Source organism: Macrobrachium nipponense, chromosome 20 (genome assembly GCF_015104395.2).
Source record: "Macrobrachium nipponense isolate FS-2020 chromosome 20, ASM1510439v2, whole genome shotgun sequence".
Lineage (NCBI taxonomy): Eukaryota > Metazoa > Arthropoda > Malacostraca > Decapoda > Palaemonidae > Macrobrachium > Macrobrachium nipponense.
In genome coordinates this window covers 22843595-22866094 of record NC_061089.1, presented here as the reverse complement: position 1 = coordinate 22866094, position 22500 = coordinate 22843595, and the positions used below count along the sequence as shown (strand labels likewise).

General features: G+C 35.6%; 1 protein-coding gene and 1 long non-coding RNA gene across 3 annotated transcripts in view; one reads left to right on the top strand and one right to left on the bottom strand.

Moving 5' to 3' along the window:
* LOC135223505 (uncharacterized) overlaps positions 1-7356 on the bottom strand; it is a 139604-nt gene extending 132248 nt beyond the window's left edge. Inside the window, exons 1-2 of the mRNA XM_064261951.1 lie at positions 7231-7356; positions 6638-6695 (exon numbers count right to left, since the gene is read on the bottom strand). Of these exons, the coding sequence (XP_064118021.1) occupies positions 6638-6695; positions 7231-7244 (72 nt within the window). The 5' untranslated portion in view covers positions 7245-7356. The remainder of the gene's footprint in view (positions 1-6637; positions 6696-7230) is intronic.
* LOC135223510 (uncharacterized) overlaps positions 1-22500 on the top strand; it is a 757812-nt gene that overhangs the window by 407207 nt on the left and 328105 nt on the right. The window lies entirely within an intron of this gene.

Sequence of the window (22500 nt, the reverse complement as noted above, 5' to 3'; positions counted from 1 at the left end):
TGTTTGTATAAGGTTCTCAGTTACCTGAATTTCTTTTGACATGATGTGTCGTCGATCATTGCGGTATATCACATAGCTTAAAACGTCTCCCTCTACAAAACAAACTCTACAGATCATGCATGTCAAAGCTTTCATTTTCCCTTTTTAGAGTTGGCTTTGTGTGCGCCCGTCCGCATATTTTCTCTCCTCCCGCAGATCTTAAAAAGCGTTAGGCTAGAAGGCTGCAAATTGGTATGTTGATCGTCCACATTCCAATAATCAAACATACCAAAATGCAGCCCTCTAACCTCAGCAGTTTTTCTTTAATTTTGAGGTTAAAGTTAGCCATGATCGTGCGTCTGGTACCGCTATAGGTGTCACCAACACAGACCACCACCGGGCCGAGGCTGAAAGTTTCTTGGGCCGTGACTGAGAGTTTCATGGACTTGGCTGAGAGTTTCATACAGCTTTATGCGTTGTACAGAAAACTCGATTGCGCCGGAGAAACTTCAGCGAATTTTTACTTCATAAATTTATTATCAACATGTTTATTTTTATTCATCAAATCATTCAAAAGCCTAAATAACCATGCGTATATAAATACAACAGAGAGGAAAGTCTCTCATGTGTCCTATTTACGAAGCAGGTAAGGAAACACCGACTGAATAATGCGTTTTTTTTTTTTATTCTCTCATTTTTCCTGTGGTTCCTTCTCAGCTATCATGGGACTGAATATTCAGGGCGTTATCCCGTTGAACGAAGCACTGTGTTTTCTTTCATGAAGCGCTTCCTTTTATGCAGCAGTTTTTTCATGCAATCATTTCATCCAAACAGTTGGGCTTCTTTTACACAACGCCTTCTTCTATGCAACACTCGCATCAAAACAGTAATGTATTCTTTGTGTTTACTTCCATGTAATACATTCTTTGTGCTACACTTGCACAAAACAACACATAGTCATTGTGTTTTCATTCATGGAACACTTTCGTTCATCCGAAACTTGCATCAAGAGAAACACGTATTCATTTTAAAAAGTTACACACGGTTAATACGAATGCATATATTCCTCTGCAACGTATTGGGAAATTACAACATAATTAAACTTTCAGTCCAATAAAAATGATAAAATCACATCATAGGCACTGAAGGTTACATAGAAAATCTAGAAACAAAAGTAAAAAAAAAAATTAATTAAATATTCCCAAAAGCGCATAATATTGTTAAGCCTTTTTACCCACGTATGACTTTCGGTTTCAAGTAATGCCTAAGAGTTATTAACAGCAATCCCCTTCCCCCCTCCCCCCGCCCCCTTGCAGAGTCTCCATTGAAGTTAGCACCGGTTAAATCCTTGTAAGAGGATTTACGAATGTCCCTGGGTTTCAGACATCACTCGATATTAGGTAAATGTTTTAAAGCGCTCGCCTCTAACACCGTGGTTTTGACTTGGGTTGAAGGCTGCGGCAATTCTTCAAGAGCTCATCTAACCTTATGAGGCCGATTGACAAACTTGCGCAAATGAATATTTGACACCGAAACCACTCGACGAAAATAATGACGTTGATGAATAACAGCCAGACTGCCTATTACCAAAAGGCTTCTGAACTTTACTCTAATTAATCTCTATGCCTCGAAAACCTAGATTAAAACTTTTCAGGAATTTGCTGGACTATTGTACGTCACGATGGCCTAAGTAATTCCTTCTTCTATTTATTTAAATTATGTATGCATCCTTTTATGAATTGTACGATAAACAGACAATTTATTTTTCTTAATAAGTCCTGAAAACTTGCTTACTCATTGAAGTGAAAGGATATTTTGCTTTTCGTTCCTTTCCTTTCGCATCCTGGCCTGTTTCCAAAATGTTCTTAGCTTTGTTGCTTACTTATATATTCGCCAACAAGGGACACCTCCAGCTCTATCAGTGATTAACCTACATTCTTCCGGTCGGGAGTAACTTCAGGAATTTCTGAATCATGCTTAAAGCCTTCAGTGAAGAACCAATGTTGCAATGAAGGATTCCAAGATTGAATTCCAAAGAAACTTTCATCCAAACCGAATTTCACTATTAAAAATAACGAACGATAGTATGACTCGTAGTAAAACTATAAATAAGTAGGTGTTTAGAACTTGCAACCTATTCCTGTTGTAGTATCAGGAACTGTGAATCGTATGTAAAAGATTCGTTGACAGAAACAGTATCTTGGTAGGCGGCGCCGATAGTAATTTTTGAGAAGTTTACATCCAGTCTTGACGCCATTGTAAAGGAACGATAAAATGTTCCCCGAAGCAGCAATAATAATAATAATGATAATAATAATAATAATAATAATAATAATAATAATAATAATAATAATAATAATAATAATAATAATAATAATAATAATAATAATATGTTCTTGAGAATTAGAGCAGAAGTTTAGACAAAGGTTTCGGAAACCTTTGCCTAACTTTAGGTTTAATTCTCAAGAACATATTATAATAATAATAATAATAATAATATAATAATAATAATAATAATAATAATAATAATAATATATAATATTATTATTATTATTATTATTATTATTATTATTATTATTATTATTATTATTATTATTATTATTATTATTATGTGGAGAACTTTCTATGCTTTCTGCTAAACATCTTATTTTCAAGCTAGGTAAACATTTTCTTGGATCAGTAAATAAATAAATGAATAAGTAAATAAACTTATATATATTCAGATCTGAAACTAAATATGGGGTTCCAAGTAATGTGTAGAAAAAAATAGAATTATAATTTCAAGTTGGTCTCGTGTTGACGAGAGATACAGACTTCATGGAAACGGAGGAACAATAACTAAACTTAAGTTCAAAGTTATAATCAGTCGGGGTAATAAAGAGCAAAAGATAAAAACCTGAATGATGCACGGACACGAGACACGTTTGTCGCACTGCTGCTTTTTGTTGAAGAAGAGGCCATAAATCAGTAATGGTTAAAAAAAAAACCGTTTGTGACTAAAGAAGTATTTTAGGTAACCGTTAAATTATATTTGAGATAGGTTAGTGCAAGCTACTGTGCGATTCGGTGCATTTGTTATTGTGTTTTGTGAGTATTTAATCAAACAAGTGGTAATAAAGTAACTCAAGCAAAGGCAACAATTATCCTCAACTGGTAGAGAATTCAAGTCTCTAGATATATTTTAGCGATATATATAACAAAAGAAATCGACGTTATGTAGATTTGTTAACAAAAAATCAAAGCAAACTAAAGTCATTTTGTTGCCGTTAATGATGGAGAATTCATTAGAATCTATAAGCAAGATCTCGACACGTACTATATATCTCATTGTTTAGCTTATACATTGATATCTACAAATTGTCTCGAAAACACGCAACTTCGGCTATGAATAGATTCTGGGAAAGCTTAAGACTATGAACAGATTTTTAGGAAGAAATATGACAATGAATAGACTTGGGAAGCTTAATATTATGAATAAATTTTGGGAAGAAGAATATCTTGAAGGACTTTTCACAATCATTTTCAAATCAAATAACGATTTAATACATTACAGTGAACTTATGGCTGAAAAAAACCAATATCAATATCAATTTTAGATGTGGATTTGTAAGGTGTAAGGAAATCACCAGAAAATCCCTCACGATTGTTTCGTGTATTGGCTTCTGTTAGGTATGCACGACTTATTTAAAGTAAGAATAAATACGAATAACTTTAGAGACAATTTGCTTATTGCTATATTTGAACTGACAGCGCATAAATTAAGCGTTCAGAAACGACACGGCAGCATTCGAGCGTGTAAAATTATGGTGACTGAGCTCATTTTAAAAGATAAAATGTTCAAACGAAACCTAACAGAAAAGAAACAGAAAAAGTTCTAAAAATGTAAGCACATTTCGTTTACTTAATGAATAATGCCACAGAAACGAGGAAGTAAATAATTGCAAAACTGGTATTATAATTTTAAATCACATCGAGTTCATACCGAATATACAGAAATTTCTCTTGCTATTATTTAATAAGCTACTTGGATGTTCCATGCACCTTTTTCAGCAATGTGAAATAAAATCATGTCAGTGAAATAGTAGACAGTATATATTTGCCTACTCAATCATCGTAGCTTAGGTCAAGCATATGGTACTCTTAGCTTTTATTTATACTGTATTCCATACGTGGTTTGTTTGTTTGTTTGTTTGTATGGTGTTTTTACGTTGCATGGAGCCAGTGGTTATTCAGCAACGGGACCAACGGCTTTACGTAACTTCCGAACCGCGTCGAGAGTGAACTCCTATCACCAGAAATACACATATCTAACCCCCTCAGTGGAATGCCCGAGAATCGAACTCGCGGCCACCGAGGTGGCAGGCCAAGACCATATCGATCACGCCACTGAAGCGCTATTCCATACGTGGCATCACTAATTCAGAATCATAAATTAGCTGAAAATAGATTTTTCTACACTATGTTTTGTGCATATAATTATCCTTACGTATGTGTGTGTGTGTGTGTATATATATATATATATATATATATATATATATATATATATATATATATATATATATATATATATATATATATATATATATATATATTATTAAAATTTTTACCGCATGTGAAAACATAGTGTTCTTACATAACTGCTTCTTCTTGGCGTCCGTTAATTAAGCAAACGATCCCACTATCATTTATGGATGAGGACTTTCCCGAGTCCCATTAACTCATTCAGATTACCCACACTAATAAACCAAGTTTATGGCGAAATGACACTAAAAGGCGACTCCGGTATTTTGTAAGAGACCTCACTCTCAGTGTCACTGATTCCATACGTCATTCTGTTTCTTGGAACGCCTTTTTTTCTTTCTTTCTTTTTTTGTAGATATAAAGTGTATTAACGGATTTCATGTAACGGTGATCATGTAGACTTACGTTACTGTAGTTATTTGCTGGTTTATTTTTTTTTTTTTTTTAAGTGAATTTACAAATTGTAAGTAATAAGATGAGCACGATTTTAATTAACGGAAGATTTTTTTGACGAATGAATAAATTCCCTGTAGAGCTCAAACTAAACTATTTCTCTCTCTCTCTCTCTCTCTCTCTCTCAGCCAGTCAGCGTCCCCTGATCATAATTATGTACATGCATACATATATACACACGTTGCTATAACATACATGTACACACACCCACACACACTACATAATATATATATATATATATATATATATATATATATATATATATATACACATATGTGTGTGTATGTACTAAATAATATATATCTATGTATGTATTTCTATATACATATATATATATAATACATATGAATGCACCCAAACTCCTTCTCCTACGCCAATCTTCAAGTAAAGGGACACATTGCACAGAGTATCTCAACATCGTTCTATTTTGGTACAGGTTTCGTTCGGCTTCCATGTTTAACTTGTTTTACAACTCGAACCGCAGTCAGAGTTATCGAAGCCCCATCTAGGATGCAGATGATGATATTTAGAGAAAGGTGTTTGCTGAGACACCCCCAGACTTTGGCTATTATCGAGAAACTTGAGTATGGATACAATTGATCGGTTGTTCAGTGCAGTCGTCAAGTAGAATTTTGCGCATTTTGTAAACGTATTCATAGCGCTAAAATGGACTGAATGCAGTTTCTAAAATTAAATGTAGCATATTAAGAATTTCAGGTAGGTATTAGATGCAGTGCCCAGGTGGATCTAAATATTTCTTGGAAAATATTTAATATCAGAAGCAGGTTGTCAGAACAGACTGAACAGTGATCTGAACAATTTAAAGAAAGATTCATATAAAGCAAAAATAAAACTGAAAATTTTGTTTAAAATAGAACGTATTGCAAAATGGAACTGGTAGAATGTAATTATACCATTTCTAATGTGCTTTTATATTATTTTCTTGCTTAGGAAGTTATTGCACACCGCCCCCCCCCCTTTTTTTCCTAATGCAAGTAATTGGAAAGCGATGGAAAACCTGATAGTGAAAAACAAAAATAATAGTCCCGTGACGTTGCAAATCGCGTGCAGATGAAACTACCATTAAATCGAAAGATAAATTTAAACATGCTTAGGTTCAATTCATTACATTTGCAAAATTTAACTTAAGAGAAATGCTTCTTTCGGGAATGAACTGAAAATGTTTTTTTAAAGAGAAGCAGGAAAGATTTAAAGAGACGAACAAACAAATAAAATCGGAGAAACATGAAAGAGCAATTTTCTGGCAATAAAACGGTGATTTGAGCGCCTCAAAGATGCAAATACAGGTGAGCAACAGTATTCAAATCAAGAGCAATTCATGAGAGATTGGACCGACGTGCTTCGAGGGAGAGGCTCAAGGAAAAAGATCAGATTTTATAGGACTAGCCAGCAGTTTCCTAGCGAGTAAAGTAATATCATTCAAGCTCGTTCAAACAGAGGAATCCCTCGTGCGGCAACGGAGTAAATTAATTATAGCGAGAGCCCACCTAACCTGATCATTCTCATTCTACGCCCATGAAATTAATTCTGACACAAAAACACCACCTGAATTGAGCGCGACCCGATAGCGGGGGAAAAACCCGCGCGCGCACCAACACACACACACACACACACACACACACACACACACACACCAGTTTCGGTTTCCAAAGAATCCACTTACCTTAGCTGGCTGGACCAGAGGGACCGCTAGACTGACCACAAAGACCAACGAGATCAATCTGCAATCGAGTACGAAAATCAGGGTCAGTTTACGTCACTTTGCACCAACATTTTTTTTTTATGTTTTTCTTTTTTGTCTGGATGAGCGTTTGCGTAGAGCGTTGAGTGCTTTTTGAGATACAGAGCAGTTAGGAAATTTTCCCTTAACGTGAGAAGCACATCTACAGTAATAATAATAATAATAATAATAATAATAATAATAATAATAATAATAATAATAATAATAATAATAATTTTGATTAATTTTATCTTTGTTATTTTAGAGTATTATCGATTTGTTTGTCATTAATATTGTTGCAAATTAACTTCCTTAGGTTGAAAATATGGTAGGTTCGTGAGTTTTTATTATCAAATGAAAAACATCAAAATGTGAGTTTGAACTTATTTCTTTATTTTGGATTTGCGTTTCATAAACCAGGTCAATTTCGTATTTAACTGAATTCTAAATGGCAGAAATTGAATGTCGTCTGCCAAAATTTTCACTGAAATTTGTCCCAAAATAAAAAATAAATGAAACTACTGCATTCAGCTTACCTTAGGAACGCCATGCTGATGTTCAATCCAAAGCGACAGTGATCAAGGTTTGGCACACCTTACTCGAACTACTTCTGCAAGTGAACTAATCCTGCAATTGTTGCCCACAACGTTTGTAGGTGAGGTGGGCGGGCGTCTTGTGCAGGCCTGCCAACTGCACCCCACTCCGTGTGCTGGAAAGATGACCATGAAGAGTCGCACTTTGGTCAGTTTTACTTTTAAATGACTGTGAGATTCTACCAGTTTATGAGCTTTGTGGGATTCTATGTACATGACAAGGCCATAGGTTCTCGAAAGGGCCTTCAGTAAAAGAGGAAGGAGATGTAATGTGATAATACCCAAAGAACAGAGCTCTACCCTCCCCGTTGGCAACTCTTGTCCATTCACTGTTCAACCTTGACTCCACAGAAGCTACTAGACTCTAATGGGAACCACGTTTGGGGTGGGGGGACGGTACTAGACGGGACGGGGATGATCAAGGTGGGGACCAGAGCTTTGAGAACAGGTAAGGTGAAGGGGGGAGCGGGTGAGTTTGGGGGGACGGGGGCCAGCATAAATTTTCAAGCAAAGTAAAGAAGGTACGAATGCCGAGTCATCATCATCATCAAATTTGATTGGGACGATTCAAGGACGCGAGGCGGCAGTGATAAAATAAAATATGCCTCAAATACCACTATCTTATCGCTGGATTTCATGGGGAAAAAATAACTAAAAATATACTAATAAAATCAGTGGTGCATCCCTTATCTTTTGCTGAGACAAGATGAGGCCTCTTTTGCGCTGAATTTTATTTATATACACCGGGAATTTGATAAGGTTAATCAAAATGTTAAGAAAAATTAAGTAATTTATTGTATTTGCGAATTGTCCTAAATCATCCAAGTGCTGATGCGGCAGCTAATACACGAAGTTGATCATCGTGAAGCAAGGGGGAGCCACAGTAATTCAGCCACTTCCAAAATACCTTAAAATATTACCAAATGCCTCATTAAACACTACACAATTAAATGTATGCATGCGATAACTGTGTAGTGTTTAATTAAGCATTTGTTAATATTTTAAGGTTTTTTGGAAGTGGCTGAATTACTGTGGCTCATCCCTGCTTCACGATGATCAACTTCGTGTATTAGCTGCCGCATCAGCACTTGGATGATTTAGGACAATTCGCAAATACAATAAATTACTTAATTTTTCTTAACATTTTGATTAACCTTATCAAATTCCCGGTGTATATAAATAAAATTCAGCGCATCTTTGCATTTCAAAAAGGACATCACTCTAATATGGCGCGATCTCTTCTTTTACTATGAAAAAACCAAGAGTTACAGAAATATTGTTTTCAAAAAGATCTTAACTACTTTGTGTAAAATTTAAAAAATGAATGTGACTTACCAAGAAAAAAAGTTTAATGTTAAAATACACAGTGAAAAAAATATTATTTTAAAATCCACAGTGAATAAGCAAGACATGAAATCATATTTGCTTCTCACTTTTTTTATACCATCGCTACGTAAGTGCCTTAAATATAACCTACAAGAAACAAAACCGAAATCCAGAGCCCTTAAGTCTATTTCAAATCATCACCTCATCGACTTGTGTATAACTGGAGGATCTTCCTATCGGCCGTCGATCAAAATATAACCCATTTATTCCTCGGTTTCAATTTAAAGCTTTCTTGATTAACTCGTCTTTCTGCGTTTGAACTGTTTTGGACAGGTGTGTCATTAATCTCTGGATTTGATGTCGCTAAAGTTTTTACATAAATCACTGGTCAACTTGCTGAGCAGTGTTGATGCCGTTTGTTTAAAATTATCTGTACACCGGAATGATAATTATTATATATAATATATATATATATATATATTTATATATATATATATATATGTATATATATATATATATACATATATATATTATAATGTTGGTGGTATACATACATACATATACATAAACAACATATATAGCCTACATACATATATGTATATGTAGTTCTGGAGGGATAAAAGACACAAGCTAATGAAAGAGAAGGAAAGGTATAATACAATGATTGTTAGACCAACACCGCCCTTCACCCAGTGATGTTTCTTTCCTCTTCCTTTTATCGTTATGTTTTATAGCCTTCCCCTCTTTTAGCAGCGATTATGTTCCTGGGCGTAAATTCATCATCTTTATCGCCCCCTCTTATTTTTTATCTTACTTTCGTTCTATTTCTTAATATATATATATATATATATATATATATATATATATATATATATATATATATATATGGATGTATGTATGTATGTATAAATCTACACATATAACTATACATGTTTATATAAATATATATATATAAATGTATTAATCGGTGAGCAACAGGACAGATTCTTTTCATAATACTCTGAGGTGTTGGAATTGCAGTAGGATCACTTGAGTTTTCACTAACCAGTTCCCTGCACAGCGATAACGGACTTTATAGTTAATGATGACAGGTTTCGAGCAAATGATGAAAAAATTCTTTAGTCGTTCAAGGTAATCTTCTTGTTTATAGCTGATACGACGCCCACTTGCTGACGGCAAAGTTTCTATTTGTAGATGGCGTATTTTCATGTTATTAACAGATATTTTTCTAGTCTCATATGACACCAATGGAGACTTTCTAGCTAGTGTTAAAGATCATCGTATTGTTCAGAATAAATTGAAGGGATGTTCATCAGGAATTTTATCGGAGTTTTAGTGAACTTGCAAAACCGGCAGGTGTCTGCAGACGAATAAGCAAGCATGTACATATTCACACACTTACAAAAACCAAAGCTGGGCCCAGCTCTTATATTTTAGGGTACGAACCGTTGTGGTTTCTACGTTTTATTCCTTGTCTATGAGAAAATACGAATACTTTTGGAAATCGTCGGGTATGAAATATCAACGAAGTTGCTTACAGATGACAAAATTCGATTCCATTATTACCAATATAATATTTTTTCCTCAAAACGTTTTCCCTGCATTTCCTATTAATTATTTTTTTCAGAATTAATCGTTACAGGCACCAGAATATGTATTTAGATAGTTATCTCTTTGCTTTGCTTTCCACTCGTCGCGTGTTCTTAGTAGCATTACTGTGTAGGATAATACTGGTCAGTATTCATTAATACCTTACGAGGCGATATTTATAAATCAATATTAGTGCGAGACACCTAAATGAATAAAGTATAATCAAAGACATACGTTTTTAGCCAGAAGAATTTTGCCTGTATAAACACAAGACATCTGATTAATCTACAGGGCTGCACGTATAAATGAATAATGCGCCTAACAGTAATATGAGAAAGCAATTCACCCACACGAGCCCCAGAAGAACTCTGCCAGTATAGAAATAAGGCGTCGGAAAGAATTTTATCTTGCGTTCTGTTCCAGTTTTATGGGGAAATATCAAGGTTTTCACATTCTCGTGCAGAATGGTGCATGGTCGTGTCCAGTTGCCTAAATTTAATTTATTAACAGTTGCGGCTGCACTTATGTAATTCTGGAGTTTAACGGAACCTGTATGTTTTTACGTTACAGAAGCTTGTATCGTTCATTTTCGATCTTAATTTCGTCTTGACTTCTGCACTCGGGGTCCACTTTTTCATGTCAGTTCAGAATAATTTAGGAAATTTACGCTCTTGTGCGAATTTTTGGCTTAGTCACCCAGCATTGTATTTTGTCATGTTGAAGCGTTTATATTTTTTATATTTAACGTTCCTTTAACTTTAAAACGTTAATAACCTCAAAAAGGAATTGAAAAGCTACAAAGTTGATGATAAATGATGCCTGCCTGTTATTATCTACGTATAGAGAAAAAGTTACCTAAGCTAATGAGCTCATTTCTAGTAAGTGCAGACTAACTGGCAAAAGAATAATTACTTCAAAGTTGAGCTGCTTGCTTTTTTATATTATTATTATTATTTATTATTTTTTTTTTTGCCTCAAATTGAGTGATTACTAGTCTTCGCTGACCACTGCGAAAATGACTCCACATCATTATTCGGCTTATCTATTAAATTAGCCCAATCATGCAGTGTCAGAAGACCGCATAACGGTTGACATATGTAATTTACTTTCTTTTCTAAAGACTGCTGTTCATGGTACTACGATATAAAATGGATTAAAAGGCTAAATGACATTTTATAGATACTGGATAATTATCTAGAATACTATATTTCCATCGGTGCCATATGATCCATTTTGAATATTACGATATTACAATTAGAAGACAAGACAAAGTACCAAGTGCTGTCAGTCATCTAGAAACAAAAACTGTGTGGTCATTTCCCGGGGACTGACTGACTGAGCGCTAAATCTTCGGATAATCTATTCCTAATATGCAGTAAACACGCACGTTTTCTTGTGGACTTCAAAAGGTGCTTTCATTTTCTCAGGTTGTTAATTGTACGAACTCAGTCACAGGTGCTTATCCTGAAGTGAAAAAGTATAAGATACGGAAGAGGGGAGGGGAGGCAGAGGGGGATGGGGATGGGAAGAGGAAGGAGATGGAAAAGGGAGGAGAGGGGGGAAAGGGGGAGACGCGGGGGAGGGGAGGGTAGGAAAGGAAGGGAAAGAAGGAGAGATGGGAGTGGGGAAGAGATAGGGGATGGGAGAGGAGGAGGGAAGGGCGGTGGGAGGGTGGAGGATGCAGCTAAATTAACACTCGATCGTGTGCTCCAGCGTACTAACAAACAAACAAACAGACAAACAAACGTGGTAGAGTTTTAGTATTATAATATAGAAGGTAGACATTGTAGTCCGAAGGCCAAGCGCTGGAACCTATGAGGTCATTCAGCGCTGAAAGGAAAATTGAGAGAAAGGTTATTCAGGTGTGACTGGAGGAAAACCTCTCAGTTGCACTATGAATTGACTGACAGAAGAGGATGGGAAGTAAGATGGAAGAGAGAGAATATGAATGGAGTACAGCAGAAGAAATGAAAGGGGTTGGAACTAGAGGCCGAAGGGACGCCGCAAAGAGCCTTAAGTAATGCCTACAGTGCTCAGGAGTACTGACGTCACTACCTCCCTACGAGAGTTGTTTCTTACAGGAGAATAAAATTCCCTTTCAGATCCTACACATTTGGTAGGCAATATGTGTTAAAATAAACTTTTATTTAAGATATATTAGATTCGTTGTTGTTGCTTACAGGAGAATCAAATTCCCTTTTTAGATTTTCCATAATCTTGATTAACCCCAGGGCGTTCACCTCCGTTCCAACTCCAAGAAAAATGGACCGACTGAAGAAAATCTCAAAGCCAAACGAAGGTAACAAATGGATTTTATCGAAATGAATTCCTCGTGATTTATTGTCACAAAAGAGAGGGACAGAAAAATAAAGCGAGAATGGAACGTCGGAGATGGGAAGATTGAAAATTAAGAGGAACCATGGATTAGCAGGGGTTGGCCTTCAACATGTGAAATCATTTTCCTTTTCTTTTAATCCCTTATACTCCGCTTGCATTCGCGAGCGGAGTATACCGGTGTATATATACATATATATATATAGGTACGTTATTTAAGAAACAAGAGAAAAGTGTTTCGCATATTTGGTTCATTCCTTTTGCAGTAATTTACTGATTGACATCTCAAGTACAGTTCATATTCCCTTATCAAGCAGTCGTATGTACACCAGAGAACCATGTAACGTTAGCCTTTATAGAGCAAGTTCGTTGCCTATCTTTTGTTGAAGTGACTCCATGCTGGTAATAACTTTCGTTCTTATTAACCTCAGTTTGCACAGAATTTCTGTTTTTGAAGGCTGGTGAAGGGGTATTAGAATTTTTAATGATCATAGCTAAATTTTCTTCTCATTTCCCAACATTTTTTCATTTCCTGGTAACATGTTTCACCACTTCCGACAACCTTCAATTATTGCTGATTATTATTCATCGCCTCTTTCTCTGTTTACTAATGTCATCGGTCTACAATTACAAGCTATCGCCTTCCACCGGTCATCAGTTTTCTCTCTTCATTTTTATCATTAACGTTACCTCTACATCACCACAGACGCCAGACTCAGGACTTCGACGAGGAACGTCATTTCCGCCTTCGTTTCAAGATACTTGAGCCAAGGAAATCGTAAGCGAGAGAGAGAGAGAGAGAGAGAGGAAAAAAACACAGCTGTCAAAAAAAGCTATCAACACAAATCATCGTTACCGCCATCTTCCTAAAGAGCTCGCGAGAAAATCCCATGGTCGACGCTTCCCCATCTGTTGGCAGAAACCTTGACTTCTAGTTGCATTCCCTCTTCTTCCGTTATGACGTCTCTCTGTTAGTCGGAATAATCCAAAGCGACCCTCCCCCCCCCCCCAACCCCTTAGCAACCCCCTTCCCCCAGCACCGCTCTCCATTTTACCTTAGCCAAGTGTTGGCATAAAGCCTGCTTAATCTATGAAACCTAGCGATTACTTTCCGTTGAGTAAGCACAGGACAGATGAATTGTCGCAAGATGTAACGCAGAGGTGATATTCAACTCTCCAGCGCATGACGTCACAAGGTGCCCTCATCGTAGCCGCGGGGCAAGCCAGTACCTTCTTTCCCTTACACTTGGTAACAGTTAGGCGGATGTTTTCACAAATTTGTGATAGTTCTTGAGGTTTTTGGAATTAAGTGCATTATTACCATGGTGGTATTTGCCTGTAACACTGAAACGGACAATGTTGGAAGCAAAACAGGAAGCTTTTATCATTTCTCTTAAGATCCCGAAATGCAGAAGTGACCAAACACGCAAGAGTGTTCGATTCATTTTCAACAAAGCGATTATACAAAAAACCTCAGGCATGGATTGCTTAACTACTGGCCTGCAAATGCAAGAAAATTGCAGGATGATGCAATACCAAGCCACCGTTTACTTCTGCATGATAATGCCTCTGTTGATTCAGGTATTTAAGATCTTGACTGTTTTGGTTTAGTGAACCTGTTACATTTAAAATTGTGGATAAATATATTAACTATAGGCTTATTTGAATACTTCTGTCAATTAACGTTCATAGTAAATATGTCTTCTGGTCAATTCCTAATGAAAGTAGACCATATTTGACTGGTTAAGAGTGATGAGATTGAAGATAGTCCTAGTAGACTTGTGTACCTATACTTGGTTTTTTTCCATCTGTACACCCGCCTGTGGTGTTTGCGTATGGTAACACTGCGTCCCAGGCTTTAGATAGTTACATTCAACAGTCATAATATCCTATTTCGAATATTAACGGTGTAATTCGCATGCAGTAAATTATTAAAACACTTTTCAGTTGCAAATGTACACCCAGATATCCTTTTATTTACCTAAAACTTACACGCACACAGCGCCTCAGTGGTGTGATCGGTATGGTCTTGGCCTGCCACCCCGGTGGCCGCGAGTTCGATTCTCGGGCATTCCACTGAGGGGTAAGAGATGTGTATTTCTGGTGACAGAAGTTCACTTTCGACGTGGTTCGGAAGTCACGTAAAGCTGTTGGTCCCGTTGCTGAATAACCACTGCTTCCATGCAACGTAAAAACACCATACAAATAATAAAACTTACACATATCGTAACTATCTAAAGCCCGGGACGCAGTGTTACCATACGCATACACCACAGGCGGGTGGACAGTTGGAAAAAAACAGAGCATAGTTAAGGATTGAAATATAGGCCTAGGCCTATGTGCAGTTAAGGCTTGAACTTAGACCTTGACATATGTGTACTTAAGAATTGATATTAGCCCTAGGCCTGTATAGTGTAGTCAAGGATTGAAATTAGGCCTAGTCCTAAGTGTGGTGAAGAATAATTGCAAAGGAGATATAGTAGTCAAACACGAGAGATAGAGACACAAACATTTTATTGAAATTGTTTTCCTGTGCATGAAGTGGGTCTATTATTTGTCAGGCCAGGGAATAGGGTAATTATTTTCTAGAGAGGGAGAGAGAGAGAGAGGAGATCGTTTTGCAGACTAACTGAATCAACCATAGGTTTGTAAGGATAATTCTAGCAATGAAAGAGCATATTCATTATGTGATATTTTCCATTCGATTCCCAATGCAAATAAACCATGTTCAGTGGTTACGATTGACAAAATTGGACTCTAGACCTATGTTTGTTGAGAATATCGGAAAAGAGAAAATGCTAGTCAACACAAAAGCGAATGAGAGGGCAAAATTTCATTAGAATCGTTTTCATGTGTACGAAATAGTCAGTTATTCGTTTGTTAAAGGAAGGGGAAGATGATTATGAGAGAGAGAGAGAGAGAGAGAGAGAGAGAGAGAGAGAGAGAGAGAGAGAGAATTTTCTTGCAGATGAATAAGTCTACTCTATATAGAAAGATGAAACTGACAGTTGATTTAGAAATTTGCTCCAATATTTTTCATTCACATGAACAGGAGTTTTGCTGTATATACGAGGTATATATATTAAATAACGAGACTGCTATCCCACTAAGTTAACAAAGTAGTCAGAGCCGGTCATAACTATATATGGTGACTTTAAACATGTCTGAACCTGTATGACAAGCAGCAAAACACCATGACTCTCAGTTGATTGTGAGTCGCCTAAATAATGCTAAGTTTAGCTTGACCGGTCTAGAAAAAATTTGGCACGTTGCCATTATTTGATCCTACAGTGCGGTAGGTTTCAAACCCGTACCCCTACGACAGACAAACATGAACAGACATCAGAGATTTTATGTAATAAAAATAAATGTAATTATGTAAACTTGTGCTCTATAGAAAGCCGAACCACTCGACTGATCTAAACGAAATTTCGCACGCGGCCCTCATTTGACCCCAGGAAGGGTTTCGTGTAGGTTTCAAACTCTTAACCCCCATCCATCCTTCCCCTTCCTCCATCCCCCCTACCCTTTGTTGCTTATGTGGTAAATAAACTCTACGGCTTTATCGTACCTCATTTCATGTACTTAGACCATACACATACATTATATATTACTTAAGAATGCTTTTCTTTCCCGTGATTAATCATTTTGTACCAAGGTTTGTGTTTCGGTTTAGGGGGTTAAGTTTAGGTATAGTTGGCGGGAATGCATATAGGTTTAGTGAGGGGTGTGAATAGGTTTTATGGGGGTTGTGCTTAGGTTTTGTAGGGATGCATTTAGGTTTAGTGAAAGGGGTGTTCATATTTTTAGGGGAGAGTGTTTAAGTTTGGTGGGAGGGGTGTTTAGGTTTAGTGAGGTGTGTTTAGGGTTTGTGGGGGATGTAGTTAGGCTTAGTGAGGTGACGGGTGTATATGTTTGGTGGAAATATAATGTGTGTTTAGGTTTAGTCTGGGGGGTGCATTTAGGTTTAGTGAGGGGTGTGTTTAAGTCAAGTTGGGAAGTGTGTTTACGTGTAGTTGGGGTGAGTTTAGATATAATGGGGTTATGTTTAGGTTTTGTGGGTGGTGTGTGTTTAGGTTTAGTGGATGTGTATTTAGTTATGGGGTTGTACCCATTTTTAGTGGGATAGGTGTTTATGTTTAGTGGAGAACGTATGTAGGTTTGGTGAGATGGGTGTTTACGTTTAGCGGTGGATGTGTTTAGGTTTAGTGTTGAATGTGTTTGGTTCAGTGGGGTTTGTTTATGTTTAGTAATTAGGGGGCGCTTAGGTTTTATTTTGGTGTGTATGGGTTTAGTGGGGGTGCATGAAGGTTTAGTGGGTGGGGTTTTTTAAAGTTTAGTAGGGGTGTGGCTAGGTTGTGTGGGAGGGGTGTTTAGGTTTAGTGGACGATGTGTAGAGGTTTAGTGGAAATGTGTTTAACTTTAGTGGGGTGTTTCGATTACGATTCTAAAACATAAGTAAATATTCTTCTTACATTCGTTTGGTTAAAAGGTGCTTATAAAGTGTAAAGTTTATGTATATGAGAAAAAAAAAATGTCCATTATTTTTTCAGAGCTGTAATTGCAATATTAGATTTACCATTCATGATCATGCTAATTACTACGGTGTAATATTTATGCCGTTTAATAACATGTCGAAATCATTTTTTTTTCGAGATTTAACAAAGCGTAAGAACCTGAGCGTTCATTTTGATTATCACAATAATTTGTAATATTTAATTTTTCCTAAACCTAGAAAGTAACTGAGTTCACACCAAATTTTCTTCCGATAACAGCTTGCCTTACAGAATCTTAATACCGAACTCAGCTTTTTTGGAAGTTTTCATGAAAGAATACACGCATTATTATTATTATTATTATTATTATTATTATTATTATTATTATTATTATTATTATTATTATTATTACTAAAACGATTTTACCAGACCACTGAGCTGCTTTTGAATGTACTTTTTTTCTTTATATTTTGTCAATTAAATTACAATTTTTGAAAAACCTTATAATTAGAGTAATTGCAAATGAAGTTTACAACAAAATTTCACTGGGATTTATTTCCAAAACTTGATAGTCGCTGCTGACCAGTAAATGAAGAACCTGGGTGACAAATGACACGCGTTTTGTCAAGCCTTAGAGAATGACGTTGCTACAACGCCGCAGGACCACATACCCACCAATTTGGGGCCCGTAGAGCAAAGAGACCAACGGTTCAGTCATGGAGAGATACCATTCTCGATAAAAACGCCACTGGGCACATCGGAGATGAGGAACGGTGCGCGAGGTGCCATTTTGAGGAAGTGTCCCTCCTCCTCCTCCTCCTCCTCCTCCTCCGCCGTAGTTCATGCCCAAAAATGTTCTGCTAGGTATTTGCTCTTCATAATTACGTCTGTCTTCCGCACTTTGAGACTGGGATTGACCGCAGACACTGTCTCGCTCTCACATGACGTGTTTGACACCGTTATTTTCGATTGGAGAACTCCTAATATGGCTGTTGTGTTCGTTACAATTACCGATAAAGGTTATAGTGTTGCTGCCATAGTTGCTATTGTGTTAATCATTGTTATTCATGAATATCTGAACAAACTCATGATTTAGTTACTTTAATTCTGGGAATTTGAGGAAAAATTATTGATGAATTTTTTTCGCCACATTGTTACATTTTTTGCCCGTTTTCATGTCATCGATTTTGTCCAATATTTTTTTCCCTTTTTCACACGTTCATATATATATATATATATATATATATATATAGATATATATATAGATATATATATATTATATATATATATATATATATATATATAATATATAGATATATATATAGACTATATATATATATATATATATATATATATATTTTTTTTTTTTTTTTTTTTTTTTACAGCATTCACTAGGCTCCGCATTACTGCCTTAACCACACCCATTGCGAAAGCCGAAAAAATTCACCAGCAAACATGATTATACTGTCTCGCCAAACTTAGGTTTTCTTGTGAGAGTTACAAACGACGATCTCTAAAGTCCTCTTCGAAAATAGTAAAAAAGTTCGACTCGTCTGTAGAGAAATGAATAGAAAGCTATTTCTCGAAATGCCGTTTCATTTGTGACGACGACGGATTCTCATCAATTGATTACCAAACTATAAACGTTACAATAGTTCTCATTTTTCTTTCCTAGCTGTCTCTCAGGCCTGTCTTACATCAATGGCTTGCTCCTAATGCCCGCTTGTATAAGATCAGGATTCCTATGAGAAGTTTTTTATTACTTTATATATATTATATATATATATATATATATATAGATATATATATATATATATATATATATATTGCATTTTTTCTGCCTTGTTCAGGTTTCCTTGGCGGATTTCCTTCCATTCTACATTCTTTCTGCATCAAGAATTTGCATGTCGAACTGTTATTGTAAGGAACATTACTTTGTTGGTATATCGTGGTAACATACAAGTAAACTTATAAGACTATTATTTATATAATTATAGAACGGAGACAGACAGACACACACACACACAAATATATATATATATACATATATATATATATATATATATATATATATATATATATATATATAATAGTATACATTCATAAATATATGTGTATGTATATATATACATATATATATGCTTGTGTGTGTCTGTCTCTGTTCTATAATTATATTAAAATAATATTCTCATAAGTTTACTTGCATGTTACCACGATATTCAACTCAAAAATATCAGAATCTTAGCTTATATAGTACCTCTCAATAACCCATATGGCTCAAATAATGAAGGAAGCCCTTTTACACATCACAATATTTAGAAATGTCATTCTCCTTTTGGAAAGTACTGATTCAGTCCTCATTCTTTTCTTTAAATATTGATAGATAAATTTTAAATGTTTCAACCTGGATACATAATCATGGGCAAGAGAGGCTACATATATATACATGCATACATACAGAATCTTTGTCACATTCACCGTTACATTGTTACATATTCTCAAATATTATGCAGGGTTTCTTTTTTTGTAAACTTTACTAATTTACATAATTTTCTGTAATCATAAGTCTCTCGTTAACACTATGTATACATTTTATATATATATATATATATATATATATATATATATATATATATTAGTATATATTAGTATATGGTTACGCCAAATAAATCCCTATCTACGTTTCACAATGACAGCTGAACTAAAAAAATGGAAATAAAAATGAACAAAAAACTCACCGAAACTTGTTTTGAAATTCGACTTGAAGTATATTAACAAATGCGCTCTCTCTCTCTCTCTCTCTCTCTCTCTCTTCTCTCTCCTCTCTCTCTCTCTCAAAACTTTGGTAGAGGTAAACACGTAAATAGCCAATTTTAAAATGGCCCTAAGCGCATAAAATTTCAATTGATCTCTCGTTGCTAGTGAAAGTAAGACTGAGTTTAAGTAAGTAAATTCTTACTCAGCTGCTTAATTAATGATCGTCTCAATTTTCGACACGCTCTGGAACGGCGCAGATATGGAGGTGTCATTCATCGCTTGTTGCTTCTTACTGCTTTCCAGGTGTTTAAACCATCCTGCAACTGATTGGAAGATTAGTTTGAGCAAATGGCAAATGAGTAAACCCAACTCGCAGTGCCACTTGAGAAAATGTCGAAATTGGAGGTATCTTACTTTCATAATCTTCTCCTGTTCTCTGAATTCGACTATCGATCACGGAGCTGGCAACATACAAATGTCTTTATCTTCTTCTTCCGAGCTACTTCCCATTTTTATATGTGGTCGCCGTTTCGGATGAGCCGTTTCCATATACTTCTATCCTGCGTTTCTGCCTCATCAATTCTCTTCTCATGTAAGTCTCCTCTCACACAATCCTTCCATCTCTTTCTTGGTCTCCCTCTTCATAATTCTTTAGAGCTCTGAAATATTTGTTTTATCTACGCATGTAGATGTAAACACCTTTGTTCCTAAACATTAAGATACAAACATGTTTGATGTCCAATTCGCTCTGTCTCTGAGTAATGCCGGAGGGGAATTATGATTGATAAGTGATAGTTACCGACAATAATTTCCTCAGACTTCCGTGGCGAGTTCTCTTACCACTGGTCCGTCATTTCCAGCTCAATGTTTGTGAATAAACAGTCTCACTGTGATGTGATAAAAATTCATGTACCTGTGTCTGAGAGAGAGAGAGAGAGAGATTTCGGGATTTTCCATTAAATAACAAAGAAAAAAATCAACGAAAAATAGTTATTTAGTTTCTCCTTTTTACGGAGGAACTTTCGTGTTTTCACTGTCCTCCAATTTGTAAACTAACAAACAAGGTTATTTGTAAGAGGATTTTCCATTAGTTTGACGTATTTCGATGCTCAGATTATTTCTAGGCGAGTCATTTTCTTTCTTTTTTCATCGTTCGTTTTCTCTCTTACTTTTACGTTCTTCTGTGTCCTACACATCGGGAATCTTACGTACATGTATCAATATCTAAGTTGTGTGTAAACATACAAACACACACACACATATATATATACACACTTATATGTGTGTATGTATGCATGTGTCTATATACGTGTATATATCTGTATACATACATATATATATGTATACAATATACACACACACACACACACACACAAAATATTTATATATATATATATATATATATATATATATATATTATATATATATATATAATATATCGTATATTTGTGTTTGTGTTTGTGTGTCCGTATTCATGTGCGTCTAACACAAAACTTAAAGTGAATGAAACGCTGAACAGCACAGCACAGCTAGTCGAGGAACCATCACAATACATCATATTTATCAGGCTCAGAGATTTAAAACAGAACCAGAGCATACAGCCTGGATTTGGAGCAAGAATCGTCTGATGGTTTAATTAACGAAAATAATTACTTGTGAGCTCAGTAATTGCTCTTAAGAACCGCGAGCATTATGAAACCGGCGCAGGCGCAGAGATCAAGTGTAGTGATTAACAGTGACTCTCCAAAGAAGCTGCTGCGGAGATGTTATAAATACACGTTCAAAGAATTTCGGGTCGATAATGTGACGCTTTTCGAGGAAGAGAAAATACAAAGACTTAGGACGTTTCCGATGATGGATGGCCCAATAAATTTAGGTGTAAAACATTTCAAAATTTATTGCGTAGATTTAATACTTATTTGGCCCTTTTGGTAATTGATATATATATATATATAAATATATATATATATATATATATATATATATAAAAGTGATATCACATTTCCGTGATTCATATACATATATCGAGCTACAATGTCCTTAAATATCTAATTCGCTCTACCTCGGAATTAATATATTTTCATATATGCTTAACCGAAGGGGAATTTTTTCTCGATAATAGACTTGCCTGGACCAGGGCGCGAACCCGTGATCCTTACAAATCCAGGAACGTCGGTGGTGTAGTAGGATAAAGCTTCACTGACGTTCCTGGATTTGTAAGGATCACGGGTTCGCGCCCTGGTCCAGGCAAGTCTATTATCGAGAAAAAATTCCCCTTCGGTTAAGCATATATGAAAATATATTAATTCCGAGGTAGAGCGAATTAGATATTAAAGGACATTGTAGTTCGATATATATATATATATATATATATATATATATATATATATATATATATATATATATATATATATATATATATATATATATATATATATATATATATATATATATATATATATATATATATACACAGAGTGTTTCGAAATTAGAGGGCCCCCCTCTACAGCATAAACTAAAATTGATATGGACAAAAACAAAAGTAATTCAGAACAGGTATTTATTTTAGTTTCTCTCTGAGTATTTAATATTTTGTGTGGCCTCCATCTGCCCGTACCACAGCCTGCATTCTTGAGGGGTATGATTTCAGCAAATCACAAAAAAACTGAGACTCAAACTCCATTTCCCTGGGCACTTCGGTCACCTCTCT